The sequence below is a fragment of the Syngnathus typhle genome, linkage group LG6 (genome assembly GCF_033458585.1).
Source record: "Syngnathus typhle isolate RoL2023-S1 ecotype Sweden linkage group LG6, RoL_Styp_1.0, whole genome shotgun sequence".
In the NCBI taxonomy this organism is placed as follows: Eukaryota; Metazoa; Chordata; class Actinopteri; order Syngnathiformes; family Syngnathidae; genus Syngnathus; species Syngnathus typhle.
The window spans coordinates 504,418-520,771 of NC_083743.1; the positions used below are offsets into that span (position 1 = coordinate 504,418).

The 16,354-nt window shown below is 42.0% G+C and overlaps 3 protein-coding genes across 7 annotated transcripts; 1 reads left to right on the forward strand and 2 right to left on the reverse strand.

The window, feature by feature from the left end:
• Positions 1-4: 4 nt before the first annotated feature.
• LOC133155275 (centrosomal protein of 57 kDa-like) lies at positions 5-3,037 on the reverse strand. 2 transcript variants are annotated; one of them, XM_061280466.1, is made up of 11 exons: positions 2,683-3,037; positions 2,333-2,495; positions 2,010-2,192; positions 1,823-1,944; positions 1,609-1,737; positions 1,358-1,435; positions 1,212-1,292; positions 1,079-1,147; positions 784-1,013; positions 553-697; positions 5-476 (listed from the first exon to the last, which is right to left on the reverse strand). In XM_061280466.1, exons 1-11 carry the CDS (start codon positions 2,731-2,733, stop codon positions 345-347), a joined length of 1,383 nt encoding a protein of 460 aa, XP_061136450.1. In that variant the 5' UTR covers positions 2,734-3,037; the 3' UTR covers positions 5-344. The 2 variants fall into 2 exon arrangements, with proteins under 2 accessions (XP_061136450.1, XP_061136451.1); XM_061280467.1 differs by lacking the exon at positions 1,609-1,737.
• A 16-nt stretch (positions 3,038-3,053) lies between these two features.
• LOC133155270 (double-strand break repair protein MRE11-like) lies at positions 3,054-8,034 on the forward strand. Of its 2 annotated transcripts, none has more exons than XM_061280453.1 (20): positions 3,054-3,153; positions 3,490-3,552; positions 3,753-3,885; positions 3,979-4,139; positions 4,216-4,303; positions 4,529-4,670; positions 4,745-4,859; positions 4,943-5,128; positions 5,201-5,372; positions 5,464-5,544; positions 5,611-5,740; positions 5,815-5,915; positions 6,012-6,182; positions 6,252-6,311; positions 6,378-6,531; positions 7,046-7,135; positions 7,204-7,268; positions 7,347-7,405; positions 7,544-7,637; positions 7,752-8,034. In XM_061280453.1, exons 2-20 carry the CDS (start codon positions 3,533-3,535, stop codon positions 7,791-7,793), a joined length of 2,064 nt encoding a protein of 687 aa, XP_061136437.1. In that variant the 5' UTR covers positions 3,054-3,153; positions 3,490-3,532; the 3' UTR covers positions 7,794-8,034. The 2 variants fall into 2 exon arrangements, with proteins under 2 accessions (XP_061136437.1, XP_061136438.1); XM_061280454.1 differs by having other exon boundaries at positions 7,049-7,135.
• A 389-nt stretch (positions 8,035-8,423) lies between these two features.
• On the reverse strand, positions 8,424-16,039 carry LOC133155277 (transmembrane protease serine 2-like). 3 transcript variants are annotated; one of them, XM_061280469.1, is made up of 13 exons: positions 15,820-16,039; positions 13,168-13,219; positions 12,940-13,083; positions 12,705-12,857; positions 12,489-12,615; positions 11,901-12,020; positions 11,368-11,411; positions 10,777-10,939; positions 10,524-10,690; positions 10,239-10,334; positions 10,024-10,166; positions 9,794-9,946; positions 8,424-9,708 (listed from the first exon to the last, which is right to left on the reverse strand). In XM_061280469.1, the coding sequence occupies exons 3-13, from the start codon at positions 13,049-13,051 to the stop codon at positions 9,697-9,699; spliced, it is 1,290 nt and encodes a 429-aa protein (XP_061136453.1). In that variant the 5' UTR covers positions 13,052-13,083; positions 13,168-13,219; positions 15,820-16,039; the 3' UTR covers positions 8,424-9,696. The 3 variants fall into 3 exon arrangements, with proteins under 3 accessions (XP_061136453.1, XP_061136454.1, XP_061136452.1); XM_061280470.1 differs by lacking the exon at positions 15,820-16,039 and adding an exon at positions 14,678-14,814; XM_061280468.1 differs by lacking the exon at positions 15,820-16,039 and adding an exon at positions 14,563-14,705.
• Between the last annotated feature and the right edge of the window lie 315 nt (positions 16,040-16,354).

Sequence of the window (16,354 nt, forward strand, 5' to 3'; positions counted from 1 at the left end):
CCACTCTCAAATATGTCTTTTTATTTAAGATGCAGTAAGGTAACACAGTCAAAGCTAAAAAAAAAAAAAAAAACACAAGGAATGCTTTTACAACACGAGAGACTTGTCGGCACCATTTTTTTTGTTAGATTGTGGAATGTACTGCATTGAAGTGCAGAAAAAAACGGTTGAGGTAAATGCTTTAATGGTTATAAAAAGTCTACACACCCCTGTTCGGTCAAGAGTCTGTAAACCTTTTATAATCCACAGCTGAATGCTTGTAGCAAACATTAAGCCAAAGTGACGAGGGATTTGTTAAGATGCACTTTAAAATGGATTTGGGTTCATTTGTAGTATTTCTTTCTCTATGTTAAAGATGTCTGCAGAGCTTTCATATCCTTGAGCAGCCTGAGAGTGTGCTTGCTATTTTCTCCTGGTTTGACTGCGCTCACTCTGGTTGGATTCTTCCGGCACGCCTCCTTTTTTAATTTCCTCATCTATAGACATCACATGTAAATGTTATGAAATAAACGAATATCTTGGGCTAACACATTTTTGTGTGTGTGTGCCTACCTGAATTTTGTGCCTGTAGATTTTACTAATCTGTTCTCCTTTGCGTTCCATTTTGAGGAGCAAGGTCTCCTGCTCGCGCTGTAGCTGTCTTCGCTCCTGCAGAGAACCACTGCGCTCCAGTTCACGCATCAGCTCGTCTTGCTCTCTGGGAAAAAAAAAAAGGGGATAAGAAAAATCTGTGCTTTTTTTTTTTTCTTTTTTAATCAATTAAACAAAAAACAATATACGCACAAGTTCATCATTCTGAGCTCCTCCTGCAGCGCCTGTAGAAGTTCCGACAGCTCCCCACTGGCGGAGGAGCCGGCGGAACCGTCCGAATGGCGCCGCTTTGTCCGACCCGAGCGTACGGCGTTGTTGTTTCTGGAGAGGACGCGGCTGTTGCACAGCTGAGGCTGGTGGCGCTTCAGGAGAGACAAAACCGACTGCACGTTGGCTCGGACCGAGTGGCTGCCGCTTACCGACTGCAACGATTCAAGTCCGTGTTAAAAAGAGGACAGGAAGTGGAGAAGGACAAGATGGTAGCTACCGTGCCGGTCACAAAAGGTACATCGTTGAGGTTCAGTTTGTAGTGAGGTTCCCAGTGGGAAGACTTATTCTAAAAAAAAATAATAATAAAAATGGTTAGTCTAGAAACCAGTATGTTCCTATGTCCAACATACCTTCAAAATTGACTTCCTGTCTTCGGGATGCGGCGAGGTCGACTGCAGCAGGATTCTGTTGACCTCCAAACCAGACTGCAGCTGAGGAGTGGATGACAAGCGTGATGAAGCCCATGCAGGTGAGCATGGTAAAATTACTGGTTTACCTGGTTTGCTTTATCCTGGACCAACTTCCTCTGGTGCTCCTCTTCCTGCAGTTTCTGCTCCAACTCTTGAATCTTCACCTGAGATGACGTCATTTATTTTAAATGTGAGAACCATTTATTGAGACTTCCTGTTTTGGCGTAATGTCATCAAAACGGGCAGGACTAATTCTCAACAAGTTCTACTTGTCTGCGGGCTCCCTCTAGTGGTAGACAAAAGAATGCTTGTACTAAATAGTTTCTTTCCTCCATACCTCAGCTTGGGCCTGAGTGCGTGTCAGTCTAAGATATTCCTGCTCCAGTCTTAATATTTTCTGCAGCTGGACACGCTCAGTCTCCGTTGTGGTTTGTTCGTGCGTGGACCTCGGCGCATTTATGGTCACCTGAACACAAAATTAGAAAATCAGTAACTTGAACCACAAATGTTGTATGAACGTATATCAAGATTTTTTAATTGATTTTACTAACCTGCTGTTTTAAAAGGCTCTTCTTCTCTCCCTGGGCGTTGTGTAACGTCTTCCTCATGTGATCCAGCTGACGCTCCAGATTCAGACAGCGAGACTCTGCAGCCGCAAGTTGGGTGACTAACGCTGCACGAACAACACAACAGTTAATATTACCATAAGGTGCCTTTTGGTTTCATCTTCACTCTCACCTTGGTTACAGTTGGACTGATTATTCGTCACTCTCCCCATGTCAGTTTGGCTAGTCGAGGTCCTCAGACTCCTCCTAGGGGTGTGTGGACGCGGTGTTTCTCTCCTTACGAGTTCCTCTCGTTTGCTCTCCAGCTCCAACTTCCGGATCTTTTCCTGGAGATGCCTCAATGCCGACAAGATAGCTGTGCAGACACAAGGGGAGGGTCCGGAGGGCAGATGTCAATGCAGCCAAGCAGTGTGGCATCATGTTGCAGTAACCATGGAGCTCTGAAACACACTCCGGTGCACCAATGCATGCAGAAATGATAAAATGACAAATAACCTGCACTGTTGGTCTCAGGATAGCCTTTGCTGGGTGATGGAGGTCGATGGGGTACATGAACCTCATTTGGTGGGTTGATGAAAGGCCGGGGCGCGGGGTATTCCTGATAAGACGGCAATGGCTGGCAGTCACCCGCAGCTCCATGAAGAACTGGATGCAACCTCTGCAATCATGTTAATTAATATCAGATCTGTATTAACACCAATATAAAGGAGAATGCTACATAACACCGTCGTCACAATCGGAGCATTGCAACATTAAGAATCCCTGCATTATCCGTCTTGAGCTGTAAAAACATCAACGACAAGCAGGATTGTGACTTAAGATGGTTTTGAGCACGTTTAAGATACCTCTCGCGCGGACTTTCCAGCAACAGCAGATGTTGTTGACACACTCGCCATGAAGTGCAGTCGTTCCAAGAAGCACAAAAAGTCAGGTAAGGATATTTAAAAAAACTAAATCAACAGCTGTACCCCGATGTTAACTCATCTTGTAGAACAAAAACAAAAAGGCATTTGTGCTAAGTTAACCGTGGTTTCTAAAAGGGTGTGAGTGTTCTACCACTACGCGTAACCCGTGAGATGTGTCGTTGCGGACAAATTTCCATGCGCGTTTCAACGGTTTGTCTCTGTACCTAAATCGAACACACATATTTAGTTACAGGAAGTGTAGTTTTCGCTAAACGGATATTGCGTATTTCATGCAGACGATACTTTAAAATAAAACTACAATACCCACAACCACGAAAAATGAAGGCGTGGGTTAGCTGGACTTGCCGGGAGTTTCACCGCATGTTTTGGTTCTTCTAATAAGAGTGCTTGGTGAGTGATTTTAATTTGTGAATATTTATTGCATTTCCACCATGCAAGCACGTTTAACAGCGAACACTTTAAAAGTAGGAGTTGAAAATAGTTTAGTTATAAATGTAAACATAAAGCTAGTGCTAGCAATTAGAATCGTCCTCGTATTAAATGTAGAACAGCCACTGTATAATCGATGGAAGGCTAATAACAAAGCTGTGCATTTGCTAAAGACATTCTTTAGTTAACTCTAATGGAGCTGCTTTCCATGAAACTAAATAGATGGACAGGTAGATGAACGCTGAAATCCCAAAGTATTTTCATTTAATTGTTCTGTTTTTATTGTGCTTTACACAGCAAGGATTTCAATCTCGTGTGAGCAGATCATTTTGTCAGTGTCATGTCTTCAGACAACGCCTTGTAAGTTCAATAAAAAAATAATCTTTATAAATGGCAGTAAAATCTTCTGTACTGTAATTGTGCTTGTCCTTTGTTAGAATACTGTTGCATCTCCGAATGGATCGTGTTTATATATATATATATATAAACACGATCCATATATATATATATATATAGCATAAGTGCACATCCGGGACTTGACTGAGTGTTTATCTCTCTAGGGATGATGAGGACACCTTCAAGATCCTGATTGCTACCGATATTCACCTCGGATACCTGGAAAAAGACGCCGTCCGCGGCGGCGACTCCTACACCGCATTCGACGAGATCCTGAAATGTGCCAAGACAAATCAAGTAACACTCGCCTATTAATTATACTGTCCAAAAGGTATTCGTTTGCCTCCATGTTTTCACATAATTGAAATACGGAACCTTGTTTTCTTCCAGGTGGATTTCATCCTACTTGGAGGTGATTTGTTCCATGAAAACAAGCCGACGCGCCGATGCCTCCACACGTGTATCACTATGCTGAGAAAATACTGCATGGGAGACACGCCCATACACTTCAACATACTCAGTGACCAGACGGTTAATTTCAACACTACACAGTAAGTCCATTGGCATGTTTCCTTCCACGTCCTGTTCAATACACACCATGTGATGTTTTCCTCTATTTGTATTCAGGTTCCCCTGGGTTAATTATCAGGATGAAAATCTAAATATCTCCATTCCCGTGTTTAGCATTCATGGTAACCACGACGACCCGACCGGGGTGAGTCTCTTCTGTTACAGTTTGTAATAGCTTATCACTGCCACAATATGGCGGTAACGCTTTTTTTTTTAATCTATATGGTTTGACAAAGGAAGTTGTTCCCCTCACTTCAACGTAGTTCATACGTTGGCGCCAAAGCATTACTTTTACAACAGATATGGCAGGAATCACTGGACTCACAAGATTCGCATGTTTGTCGTCGAATGTGGTGTTGTTCTCTTGAAGGCCGAAGGTTTGTGTGCGTTGGATCTGCTGAGTGCGTCCGGGCTCGTGAACCACTTCGGTCACTCTCAGTCGGTGGAGAAAATTGAGATCAGCCCCATCCTTTTGCAGAAAGGCAACAGCAAGCTGGCTTTATATGGTCTTGGTATGTGTGTCGTTCCCAACTTATGTTAAAGTCTTGATGCGTTGTGTTAATGTATGCGTGGTGCGTTTTTGTAGGCTCCATCCCAGATGAGCGTCTGTACAGGATGTTTGTAAATAAGCAGGTGACAATGTTGCGTCCCAAAGAAGACCAGGACGAGTGGTTTAACCTGTTTGCTATTCACCAGAACAGGTATGGAACGACTTCATTTGCTACACTTTGACAATTACCACTCTAATAAATGGTTGCCCATCATTTTATGCCTTTGTGTCCAGGAGTAAGCACGGCCCCACAAACTACATCCCTGAACAGTTCCTGGATGAATTCCTCGACTTGGTGGTGTGGGGTCACGAGCACGAGTGTCTGATCGCGCCGAGCAGAAACGAACAGCACCTCTTCTACGTAACGCAGCCCGGCAGCTCCGTAGCCACCTCGCTGTCTCCTGGCGAGGCGACCAAGAAGTAACAAAATCATACTCTCATGCAAGCTATCGTCGAAGGCTGCAGCGGCCACATCGCTCTTCTTATGTGTAGACACATAGGCTTGCTGAGGGTCAAAGGGCGTAAAATGAACCTGCAGAAGATCCCGCTGAAGACGGTGCGGCAGTTCTTAATCCAAGATGTGGTGCTCTCAGATTACCAGGATGCGTTCACGTCGGATACGCCCAATGTCGTAAAGAAGGTGGAGAGCCTTTGCCACGCCAAGGTCGCCACGATTCACAGCCCCATAATGTGCCGAGATCATAAATTCTTTATGTGCTGCAAATAATGTTTTGTTATCTGCGTCTGCATTGCAGGTCAACGAGTTGCTCGAAGAAGCCGAGAGGGAGCGACTGGGATGCCCGCTCACCCCCGAGAAACCGCTCATCCGCCTCAGGGTTAGCTCAAGCCGCTCCCAAAAAACTCCCATCCACTCCTCTCTCACATATGAACCTTCTCCTTAGGTGGACTACACCGGCGGATTTGAGACCTTCAACACGTCCCGCTTCAGTCAGAAGTACGTGGACCGCGTGGCTAACCCCAAAGACCTCATTCACTTTCTGCGATGTAGAGTGAAAAAGGAGGAAGTCAAAGGTTAAATTGGATACTGTACACAGCAGCAGCGGGGTCCGCCGTTTCATTAAATGCCCTGCATGTGTTCTCCTTAGATGAATTCAATGTCGACTACAGCAAGGTACTAAAAACGACTGCGGTTGAGGGGCTGAGAGTGGAGGACCTGGTGAAGCAGTACTTTGAAGCTACTGAGAAGGTGCAATACAAACCCGCAAAATAAAATGGAGTAAAATCAGCGCAACTTTTTTTACGCATCATTTTCTTTTTGAATGTTTTCCATGTTACCCCACAGAAGGTGCAACTGTCCCTCCTGTCTGAACACGGCATGGGCAAAGCCATTCAGGAGTTTGTAGACAAAGACGAGAAAGACGCCATCGAGGAGCTCATCACCTACCAGCTGGAGAAGACGCAGCGCCACCTCCAGGGCCGGACTGTGATCACAGAGCAAGAGATCGACACCGAGGTCAGCGCTCGGCATTTGTGTGTTGGGTGGCAGTAAACCAGCTCATAAGTGTGTTACTGTGTGTTTCAGATCAAGCAGCTCAAAGAGTCCAAAAAGTCCACAGCGGAGGAAGAAACTGAAATCAAAGAGGTTTGTAAGCTGATCAACACCAGGCTGGAGATGTTTACATCCATTGCACTCTGCCGTCACTTTTAGGCGATTAACAGAGCCAAAGCTCACCGCTTGGAGCGTGGAGAGACCTCACTGGACATCAACATGTCAGACCCGCTTAGCGACGTGGATTCCGACCAGGACGTCGCACCTGCCAGAGGAAGAGGACGAGGGGCCAGAGGGCGGGGACGAGGGAGAGGTGAGTCCTCAGCTGATGATGCACAGGTTTATTTCCGTTTTTCACAATATGGCTCATAGGAAAGTAGTAATTGATCTTAAGGAAGATAAAATCAACAGTCAGAGAATTTAGGAAACAGTATGTTTTTAAATCTCGCTTTATTTGAGTTTGTTGAGTCATACTCTTCCTAGACATTAGGGGGCGCTTGTCTTATGCACACCAGCCCTGTTCTTATTTTCTTGTGAGGTTTCTAAAATATTTGTGTCTCTACTTGAATAAGATGTGCTGTATTCAAAATGTTGAGTAGTTTGAAGTAGTCTGCCTATTTTTCTTCATAAACTTGACAAAGCCACATAATAAAAAGGACTTGTCACAAAGAAGAAAGCAACAATAGAAGATAACAAAAAGTTGTATAGAATATTTTTGATTTGAAATTTCCCCACCCCTGGGGATCAATAAATATTCAATCAATCAATCAATCAATCAATCAATCAATCAATCAATCAATCAATCAATCAATCAATCTGTCACCCAGCAGGTGCTAAAGCCTCTGAGCCAAAATCCTCCACCCGAGGAGCTTCCAAGAAGACCTCGATGACGAGCCAGAGCAGAAGCATCATGCAAGGTGGGCGAGATTGTGTGTTAGCATTACATAGCATTCAAGTTTGACCTCCACTTTGTCCTTTTGTTCAGCATTTCAAGGACCGTCCCAAAGACCTTCTCGGAACACATCGACCGCATCTTATGCAGAAAATGATGTAAGGCAGACACTCCAGTCATAGTTCACATCTTGTGGGTTTTTTTTTAATATCATCTCTCCTCTTCCACTTTTTCAGCTAACCATTGATGACTCAGATGAAGACGTACCTGTAATGAAAGCTCGGCCGTCCTCCAGGTATTTTTGTTTTTCTTGACAAATCAGTTTATCAGTTTTCTTTCTTTAATCTGCACCATGCTTTGCCCTCGCCTCCTATTCCAAACATGCCATTTTAAACAGTTGGTTCAAATCAGCGTCTCATCTTTGTCACCTCAGAACCACGTTGTCATCATCGTCGTCATCGTTCATGCGTCAGGGCTCTCAGAGTCAGACGTCCAAAGGAGTGAGTTTTGACGACAGTGACGATGAGGTAAACCAGTGCTACGTTTCGTCTTCTCCACATTTCCTAACCAGATAACTTTTGCTTTTGTTATTTTCCCACCCTCAGCTGTTTATCTTTTATTTTTTTTCCCCCTTAATCCAGGATGATCCCTTTAAAGGCCCTGCCCAGCGTGCAAGGAGATAATTCTAGCTGCTTCCCACATGCTGTAAAAAAAAAAAGGTCATGTTCTTAATGTTGTTTGGCTACACGCTTAAGTTTAAATGCTGTTATGGATCTACGTATGTTGCTTTGAGAGCCTCTAAACTGCATGTTTTTCTACCGCTTCAAACAGTAGGATCATTAAGAGTTCTTAATTACATCCGTTTTAATGAATAGATAAAGCCGGAGAAAGTCTCACATTAAAAATGTTGCATACAAACTTTGATTTGTGGGTTTTTTTTTTCTTCTTCTTCCAAAAGTCCAAACAGTGGGAGTTAAATTGATCCTCGCAGAGGAAAGAGTTCTAGATAAGACTGAAAATTGCAATACACAGTTAAAGATGTTTTCAGGTTTCTACTTGCAGTGTGAAATCTGACCCGCAATGATTGTTTGGCTCCTTTATTGTTCATAGTTTATATAAGAGAACTGCCCTGTTGTCATCGGGTCAGGGTTGTGCCAAAGAGAACCAAATAGAATAAAAAATATCCAATTTCGTTAAGTTATCACTAAAGTCTTACTTTTTTATAGACATGACATATTTAAAACATAAAATATATATATATTTAAAAAAGTAACAGGTAAGTTATGTACTGAATGAAGTGTTTGGTGAGTGCATTACAATTTTGGCAAGTCTTTATTACTCACATATTTACAAAAAAATACAAATAGTAAGATGGGCACAGCAAAATGATCTCTTCTGACAACATCCGTTTTTCATTTGATATTTTACTGCTTATCACATAGCCAGTCTTATTTAATCACCAACTACTTCTACGACTATATTTATTTCATTTTGTATTCCTATAAGTGACTAAACCTTCAACGTGCACAGATATGAAGAAGTGGTTGGGAACAGATTATGAATATAAAAACCGAGTGAGTTCATGCTTCAGTGAGCTTAATTTCAATCTACTTGAATTATTTACCTGGGTGATGTCAAGTAATTCCCATTTTAGATTTAAAGTGCTTGGTTGAATTATTCTACTATATGCTAAAATGATGCAACTGAAGCATTGCCATCAATGATTTCAACCAGTGCATTAATAAAAGACATTAACCTGAATTGTTCCCGTTGTGAGACTTGATATCATATCATAGCTAGTGTATGATGTCATCATAGCACATACACAATAAATTGCAAGTCATTAAAGTAAGATAAGGGACATTCCAGGATTGGAGGACATTTGTGGAAGTTTCCCTGAGGGGAGAAAAAAAAAAAAAGCTAACTAGTAAAAAATGATTCCTAAATAATTCTCTATTGTCATTGCCTTTTGATGACCAACTTGCATATCAAATTTAACAAATATTGTGAATATTCTTTTTGGGTATGATTTAGGGAACAGTTTTTGTCAGTCTCTAATTGTTGTAACATTTTGTTTTAGAACAAATATATTTAAGATTATAGTAATCACCCTGAAATTATTAAAATAGACACAATAAAAACACTTGTAGCCTTCTAGAAGAACAAAAAAAAATAGTTAAATACTCTCTTCATTTTGCTTGTTTTTGGACAATATAATATATATGGTTTGTTACCTGTTTTATTTTTAATCAACAACAACAAAAAAAGTCATGGTAGTTTTTTTTTTTTACCCAAATTCTGTTCTTAAATTGTCCACCAATTCTAGAATGGCTCATTAGAATATTCAGTAGGCCTACGTCGAATGCTTGGACGAAATCTATGCAGACATTTATCTACCATAGTTTGTGCAGTTAAGATAATGTCTGCTTGGGATATCCCGTGCAATCCGGTGAATCACACATTCACAACCTGAAATAAGCATCAATGTACGTGCTCCTCATTCCGCATTAGTTTGTCTCTCGCCACTTGGAAACCAAATGTTCACTTGCGGTTTTGTCTTGCAGTACCTTGTCGAGTTTAACGTCATCATGGGTTTTTCTGTAAGGTAAAATAATAATCACCACATTTGTATATTCAGCTTTTCCAGCAACTATATCACTTTGTGATGAACTGTCTGCTTTACCTCCATGACGCTGTGAATCCAATTGAGCATCTCCTCCACATTGCTGTAGACCCCAGGACGCCTCTCCCTGGCACAGCCGACGCCCCAGCTCACCACCCCGATCAGGTACCATTTAGATGAGGTTAAATGCACCAATGGCCCTCCGCTGTCTCCCTGATGTGATGCAGCGCTCACATTTGAACTCATTCCATACAAAAATGAAAAAAATCTTGTTTTCATGCTGTGGTTACCTGACATGCATCCACTCTCCCCTCCAGAAAGCCAGCACAGATCATCCTATCGGTGATAGCACTTCCGTACACGATGGGGCTGGCACACTTGCTCCTTGCAATGAGAGGGATGTTGGCTTTCTGCAGGACTGGAGAAGTGTTCCCTGAAGGCAACGTGAGAGGATTATGAGCAATGAGGAACACACGGCTTGTTTATATTTTGTCATGAGAATTACCATTTTCCTCCAGGTAGCCCCAACCGGTTACCACCATAGAGGCCGAGGGAGAAAGGTCGAGGGCTTTTGGAGGAAGACAAACTGGTACGCGGCTCACTGGAAAATGTAAGCTGAAAATTACTATTTATTACTTTACACTAATGAAATTGACTAAAAAAATTTTTTTTTCTGTATTTGGTCAATATTTGATCTGACAGACACTTCAATAGGTAGACCTAAACAACTGCTCTAGCATACATGTGCCACTAGAGGGCAGCCATACGAGTCGTTGTAACAATTTCTTACCTCCCACGTTGATTGGACTAGCAAGCCTCATGAGCGCTAGATCATAATCATTACGAGCTGGGTCATAATTTCCATTCAAGATGATCCTGTCAACAGAAGAACCTCCCAGAGTCCCCATGTAGGTCTTCCCCGACACCACTTTCCAGCGACTCAGTTCCTTTTTACTGCTGCAGGGCCCACGATGAAAACAAAAAGGTGCTGGTGTGACTATGACGACATTGCCGAATGGTCACATGACAGCCCAAGTACTTACCCGGCGAAGCAGTGAGCTGCGGTGATCACCCAACGTGTCGACACGAGGGAGCCTCCGCATGTGTGCTGGCCGCCCTGCTGCAGGCTCACCTGCCATGGTGAGTCCTCTATGACAGCATCCGTACCCCCAACGATACGATTCTGAGGGTCCACCTCGCCGCAGTCTGACAAAAAACATGAGACATATCAACATGACGTGAAATGGACTCAGTCATATATTCTTCTTGCATTTCAATATATTCTCCTAATCATTTTCCAGTCAGTAAAATGAAATACCTACAGCGTCATAGTGAGGTGTGCAATGCCCAATCAAATTGTGAACTCTGAACAGTCTAATTATGACATTAATTGTGCTCTGTCAGGCCAAACCTGGTTGAACTAGTTTCTTTTCATCAGAACTTTTTGGAGATTCTAATGACGCACAAGATGTGCTCATTTGTGTGTTTGCTAAAGGCTTTGCAGTCAACAGTGGTGTGTATGCTTTGTTGGAGTCAAACCAGTTACACTTTGGAGTCAGCTTGCCCTGCTGTTTAAAAAAAAAAAAAAATCTAGAAGTCATTTCTGTGACTGCTTTTCTAAAAATAGTACCAACCTGAACAGGATAAAGAAAGCACCGCTTGGGATCTGCATGCACTCCTACAGGAGGGATAAAAATGATATCATTCAACCATACAATAAGTCACGTTGACCAAAACTGCTTACATCAATCAAACATTGAAGACCATAGACGTCAAGAACGGAACAAAAACTGCAAACTGTTTTTTTGTGCTGAGAATAGAAACTTGTTTGCGTGTCAGATAGCGAGGGGGGAAATCCTGAGCGTTAAACGCTAGAAGAGAGAACAACGACAAAAATAAAACGAGAAAATATGGTTTTGGGGCATAACAGGGTAGTATCGGTTCCTGTTTTGGTTTCATGACAGTTTCAAAAGCACTTCATATTTCAGAAGCACTTTACAGTCTTGGTTGGCATTTTCGCACCCGGTTTTCAGATGGTACTAAACTTTTTATCTTATCAAGAAATTTCAGACAACTCTACACAAACTTTAAGACAGTCGCTAATGGTTTGGAAGAACAAATAGTCCGTTGTACCGATGCCTTTTTCATGAAATGTAGATTCACTCACTGGTCAGCTGTCGCTTGGTGAACAGGCGTGTTTCCTGTCCCCGATCTGAGTGCAGTAAACGGTCCAGATTGCAGGTCTGATGGTAACGTGTTGACCGGGACATTGGTGCTGCGAGGTTTACTGCCAACAGAGGAACGATCCTGGCTTAGAGATCTGTTATGAGGTCAATCTTAAAAGGGAAGTCAACCTAAAAAAAATGTTTTTACTCAAATGTGTTGTATGTGCTCACAGTAGTCTAAACAGTATTTTGATTAATATAGTGTTTGTGGAATATGTGTCACCCATCTCAGAGGCGGCCATTTTGCTACTAGCTGTCGACTGAAAATGACATCACAGTTGCCAGGTCTCAGGTTACAACCAATCACGGCTCACCGGTTATCTGAAGCTGAGTCGTGATTGGTTGTGACCTGAGACTTGGCAACTGTGATGTCATTTTCAGTCGACAACAAGTGACAAAATGGCCGCCTCCTATGATGCACAAAAATGATTTTGCTGCTTAATTCATATTCCACAAACAAATTAATCATAAAGAAAATTAGGGGGGATGACTTCTCCTTTAATCATTCTGACAATGCCCCTGATACTGACTAGGTGTATCCCAGTTGCGTGCAGGTCATCTGGGAGTATTTCTCGGTCCAGCCTTCGCTACACACGCTCCTCCACCCTGCGCTGGGATTGTACACCTGCAGGATGTTCTGACGGGTCATGAGGCGCACTGCAACAAAGGACAATCAGAACTTTTTTTTCCCCCCTCAAAGTTGTGGTGACGGACAAGCAACGATGAAAGTGGTTCCTTGGCTCTACCTGGAAATGTTGTGTTGACCTTGAGGCTTGACAAACATGTTTGTTCATCTTCTCCTCCCGTGCAGTCGTCCGTTCCATCGCACGCTTTATCCAAGGGGATGAACTTAAACGACTTAGTGCAGAAGAAGTACTTGCTGTCGATCAGCTGCTTTACTGAAAAGACGGAGATTTGTATCGAAAGAAAAGGTCAGGCCAATGTTTTGAAATCCTTCAAGCGTTGGAGACTGTGACTCACTAAAGTATCCCGCAGTGACCAGGATCCCCAGCAACACCACAACTGCTGCGATAGTCAACAACACCTTCTTCGTCTTAGACACCTTCTCTTTCTGAGTCTTTGAAGCCGTCATGGGCCTTCTGTGGCGACCTGGCCGTGGAGCCACTGCAAGTGAGGTAAGAGATAAACAGCAAAGTCGAAGCAAATATTCCTGTACGTATTTCCACGTCAGTGAATTAATCACCTTACCTATGTGCTTTGGGTTCAACGGTGTTGTGCTTTCCTCAGCCGACGGCGTGTTCTGACAAAGGAACGACAAATGAGTATGGACACAAAATTCTGTGTGTGGGTGTGTTATGCGTGTAATCAGTCTTTTGCGATTATTTATGCTCGGATGACTTCAACGGTTGTGTTTTCAAGTGGAAGGAAATTTAGACATACCGATTGAGTTTTTTAATTAGGTGTTCTACCTGGATTCATTATGTTTTGATTTGTGGGGGGCGGTTGAATTTTGTGACACTCCAACCCCTCCCACAGCCAACAAAAATCTTTCATTGCCAGAAGAGAACACTCCGAGATCTTCAGTACATTATTACATCCACGTGGCACAGGGTTCAGGCCGGTTCCGTAACGTTGCACATTTGCGACTCCAAAAGCGCAGGAGGTTGAGGGTCTATTTTGATAGCATCACCATCGTGAAACTTCTCTTCAAAAAGTAACCGGTATCGCTGGGATGGAACAGAAGAACCCTCTGGCAAGATATTATATGTCCCAGTTGCATAATTGCTAACAGTTGCTGTTGAGATTAGTCTATAGGTGGGATGGCAGCGTTGAGTAGTGATTGGAACGACTCATATTTTTAAAATGATCTGAGCAAACGTCCATAGAGCATCCCCAAATACTTCATAGTATTCACTTACCTTTTTAAATTAACCCATTCAATGCCAGTCCTGTGAAAATTAATCTATGACATCTATAGACGTCAATGGCAGTGAAAGAGTTAACTAGTTAGAAAAGTATTTTATGTATGTCTATAAAGAAAATCACTCGCAGTGTAACGAACTGTTTTGATTCAACACAACCGAATCAAATCGTCAAGATATTTGTTGAATCGTCTTTTAATGAAGGTGTGGCCGATGAGTTGTCGATTCCTTTGAATTTAATTAGCTTGGATCGTTTGGTCTTTAGAGCGCTTTTACACACTTACATGACTATCGCTACAGCTGAACCATATCGAATGGAATCGTATTCCCTCCGAATCGAACCGAATCAAATCACGGACTATTCTTGAATCATGAACCTTGCCTCGAGATACGTATTGAATCGACTTTAATTGGAGATCTCCATACCGTCTGATAATCACCATGTGCTTAGTAAAAACAGAAAAGTGCCGTATGCAAATTTCAACTGACAAATACAAATCCATAGTAGCATTAAGAAGGCACCAACATAACTCATGACTAACAAGTTAATAGCAGGGAGATGGTATTTTGTGAACCAGTATTTGCAGTTTTCACCACCGGGTAGAAACTTGCTGAGAGCACAAAACCCATCAGCACTTATGTGGTTTCCTCTTTGCGAACAAACCGGTTAATAAAGAAACCTTTTTTGTCAACAAATTTCAACATCTTGCTCGATACTCACCCACATGATGCAGTTCTCAGTCGCTCCTAAACCCTAAACCTTGTTCTTAGAACCTCCAGATTCTCACAGTTCCCCAAAAATGTTCCGTTCTCTCCCTAACCTCAACTCCAAATACCTGATTTGATTTTTGTGTCCCCCGCTCAGTGTGGACCTCCCTCACGTTGTCTTTCTTCAGCACTGTAACAGAATCCCACTGGAAGGGCGTCTGACTCGGGCCTCTCCCCGACCTCGTGCTTGCATAAAGTTCTTTGTGGCTTTCAAAGCGCAGCCGATTCAGAAAGCAAAAGACCTGTGACCGAAGACCTGCTGGCAAACTAAACAAAAACTATTCCAGGTAACCTGACACCTGAAGCCGCTTCTCTCTATCCTCTACCTGTGCGCCTTTTTTTTTTTACTTAAGTCCCTCCCATGAATCCACCCACTTCAAATCTTTCTCCCTCTCCCGGCAGATCGGACAAAGCTTTGTCTTTTTCAAACTGTACACCCACATAAATGTTTCTCACTAATTAGCATAATTGATCACCCCCCCACCCTTTGCCACCCCATATGAATCCAGGAATGCACAAGCAAACACACGGTTAACACTCTCGCTTACATCACATATAAAATTTCCCATTTTAGGTGTGTTTTCTTTCCTGTATTGTTTTGACTGTCAAATCAGCTGATATCAACTGCATGACTCACAATGCGTGCCACGTATCAAACTTGATTGGACATGCAAGAGAACCCCTGACTGTCGTAAACAGTCTTTTTTACCAGAATTCAAGTCACTGAACTTTAGCACCTTACCAACTTTATGGATGCATATTTTGTGGGCGTGCTTTGAATTATTTATCTGATCAACAGACTGTGGTTAAAAGAAAGCAATAAAACTGCCTGCAATAAAAACATGACGTGGATGTGTTTAGTGAGTCAAGCTTGTTAAACTCTAGTGACCTTGTGTAGGTGTTACAAATGTTACATTTGAGTTTTTATTTTAAATAGACTTTAACAAAAGCAGATAAAGATATCGTTTATAAGGAACATTTCTCGCAGCTGAATAATCAAGCAGTGCATAAAAATTAAAAATAAAAAAAAATATATATATGTTTTGCAATCTAAAGACACAGCCCACTTAATTTATTTCAGCACTGACTCAAACGGCCCTTTGCCACGAAAATACTCAATATTCAACTGTTTTTTTTCCTTTAATCATCATAATTTCCTGGAAATTATGGGAAATATGCAAAAGAAGTGTATCTGCTTTCGCAACTTTACCTGTTATGTCGCTATCTGTTGTGGCTTGTCCAATCGCCATCCAAAGCTTAAATCTGTGAGCAAAAATATTCCCAGTTTCTTATGTCTCCTTAGGTGCTTTCAACGCAGATACACACCACACACACACACATGCATAAAACACTCTTAACCGCAAAAAACACTTGACCAACATCTCCGTGCTCAGACATGTGTAATTGATAGCCACAAGAGGAAGTGCAGCTTAGTTTGAAAACGGAACTGGTTAATGATTAAAAACTCATTTCACCTTACCTGCCAACCAAAGAATGCACTGTTCCCACCCTTACTGTTATTGCAGTGTCACCTAAATTAACTATAAGTTTAACAATGAAATTGTAACAAGTTGTTCTCTAGAACAAGAAGAGCCGTAAATACACTAATTTAAAAAAAAAAAAAAGATTAATTAATTAAAACAAAAAAATGTTAAAGAAATTAATAAATAAATCATTTGAAATAAAAAAAGTTTAAATAAATACATTTTCAATTCAACCAAGTTTCAACACTGTTCTCATTGGTG

Excerpts from the sequence above, each read along its gene's own strand:
- LOC133155275 (XM_061280466.1), bottom strand. The coding sequence starts at position 2,733 with ATGGCGAGTGTGTCAACAACATCTGCTGTTGCTGGAAAGTCCGCGCGA. Across the intron at positions 2,496-2,682 it reads CTGGAAAGTCCGCGCGAGAG|AGGTTGCATCCAGTTCTTCA; the intron begins GTATCTTAAACG and ends ACATGATTGCAG. Across the intron at positions 2,193-2,332 it reads TCCTGAGACCAACAGTGCAG|CTATCTTGTCGGCATTGAGG; the intron begins GTTATTTGTCAT and ends GTGTCTGCACAG.
- LOC133155277 (XM_061280468.1), bottom strand. Across the intron at positions 10,167-10,238 it reads GGGCTACCTGGAGGAAAATG|GGAACACTTCTCCAGTCCTG; the intron begins GTAATTCTCATG and ends CGTTGCCTTCAG. Across the intron at positions 9,947-10,023 it reads GGAGAGTGGATGCATGTCAG|GGAGACAGCGGAGGGCCATT; the intron begins GTAACCACAGCA and ends GCATCACATCAG.
- LOC133155270 (XM_061280453.1), top strand. The coding sequence starts at position 3,533 with ATGTCTTCAGACAACGCCTT. Across the intron at positions 4,671-4,744 it reads GCTGGCTTTATATGGTCTTG|GCTCCATCCCAGATGAGCGT; the intron begins GTATGTGTGTCG and ends GCGTTTTTGTAG. Across the intron at positions 7,269-7,346 it reads CATCTTATGCAGAAAATGAT|CTAACCATTGATGACTCAGA; the intron begins GTAAGGCAGACA and ends CCACTTTTTCAG.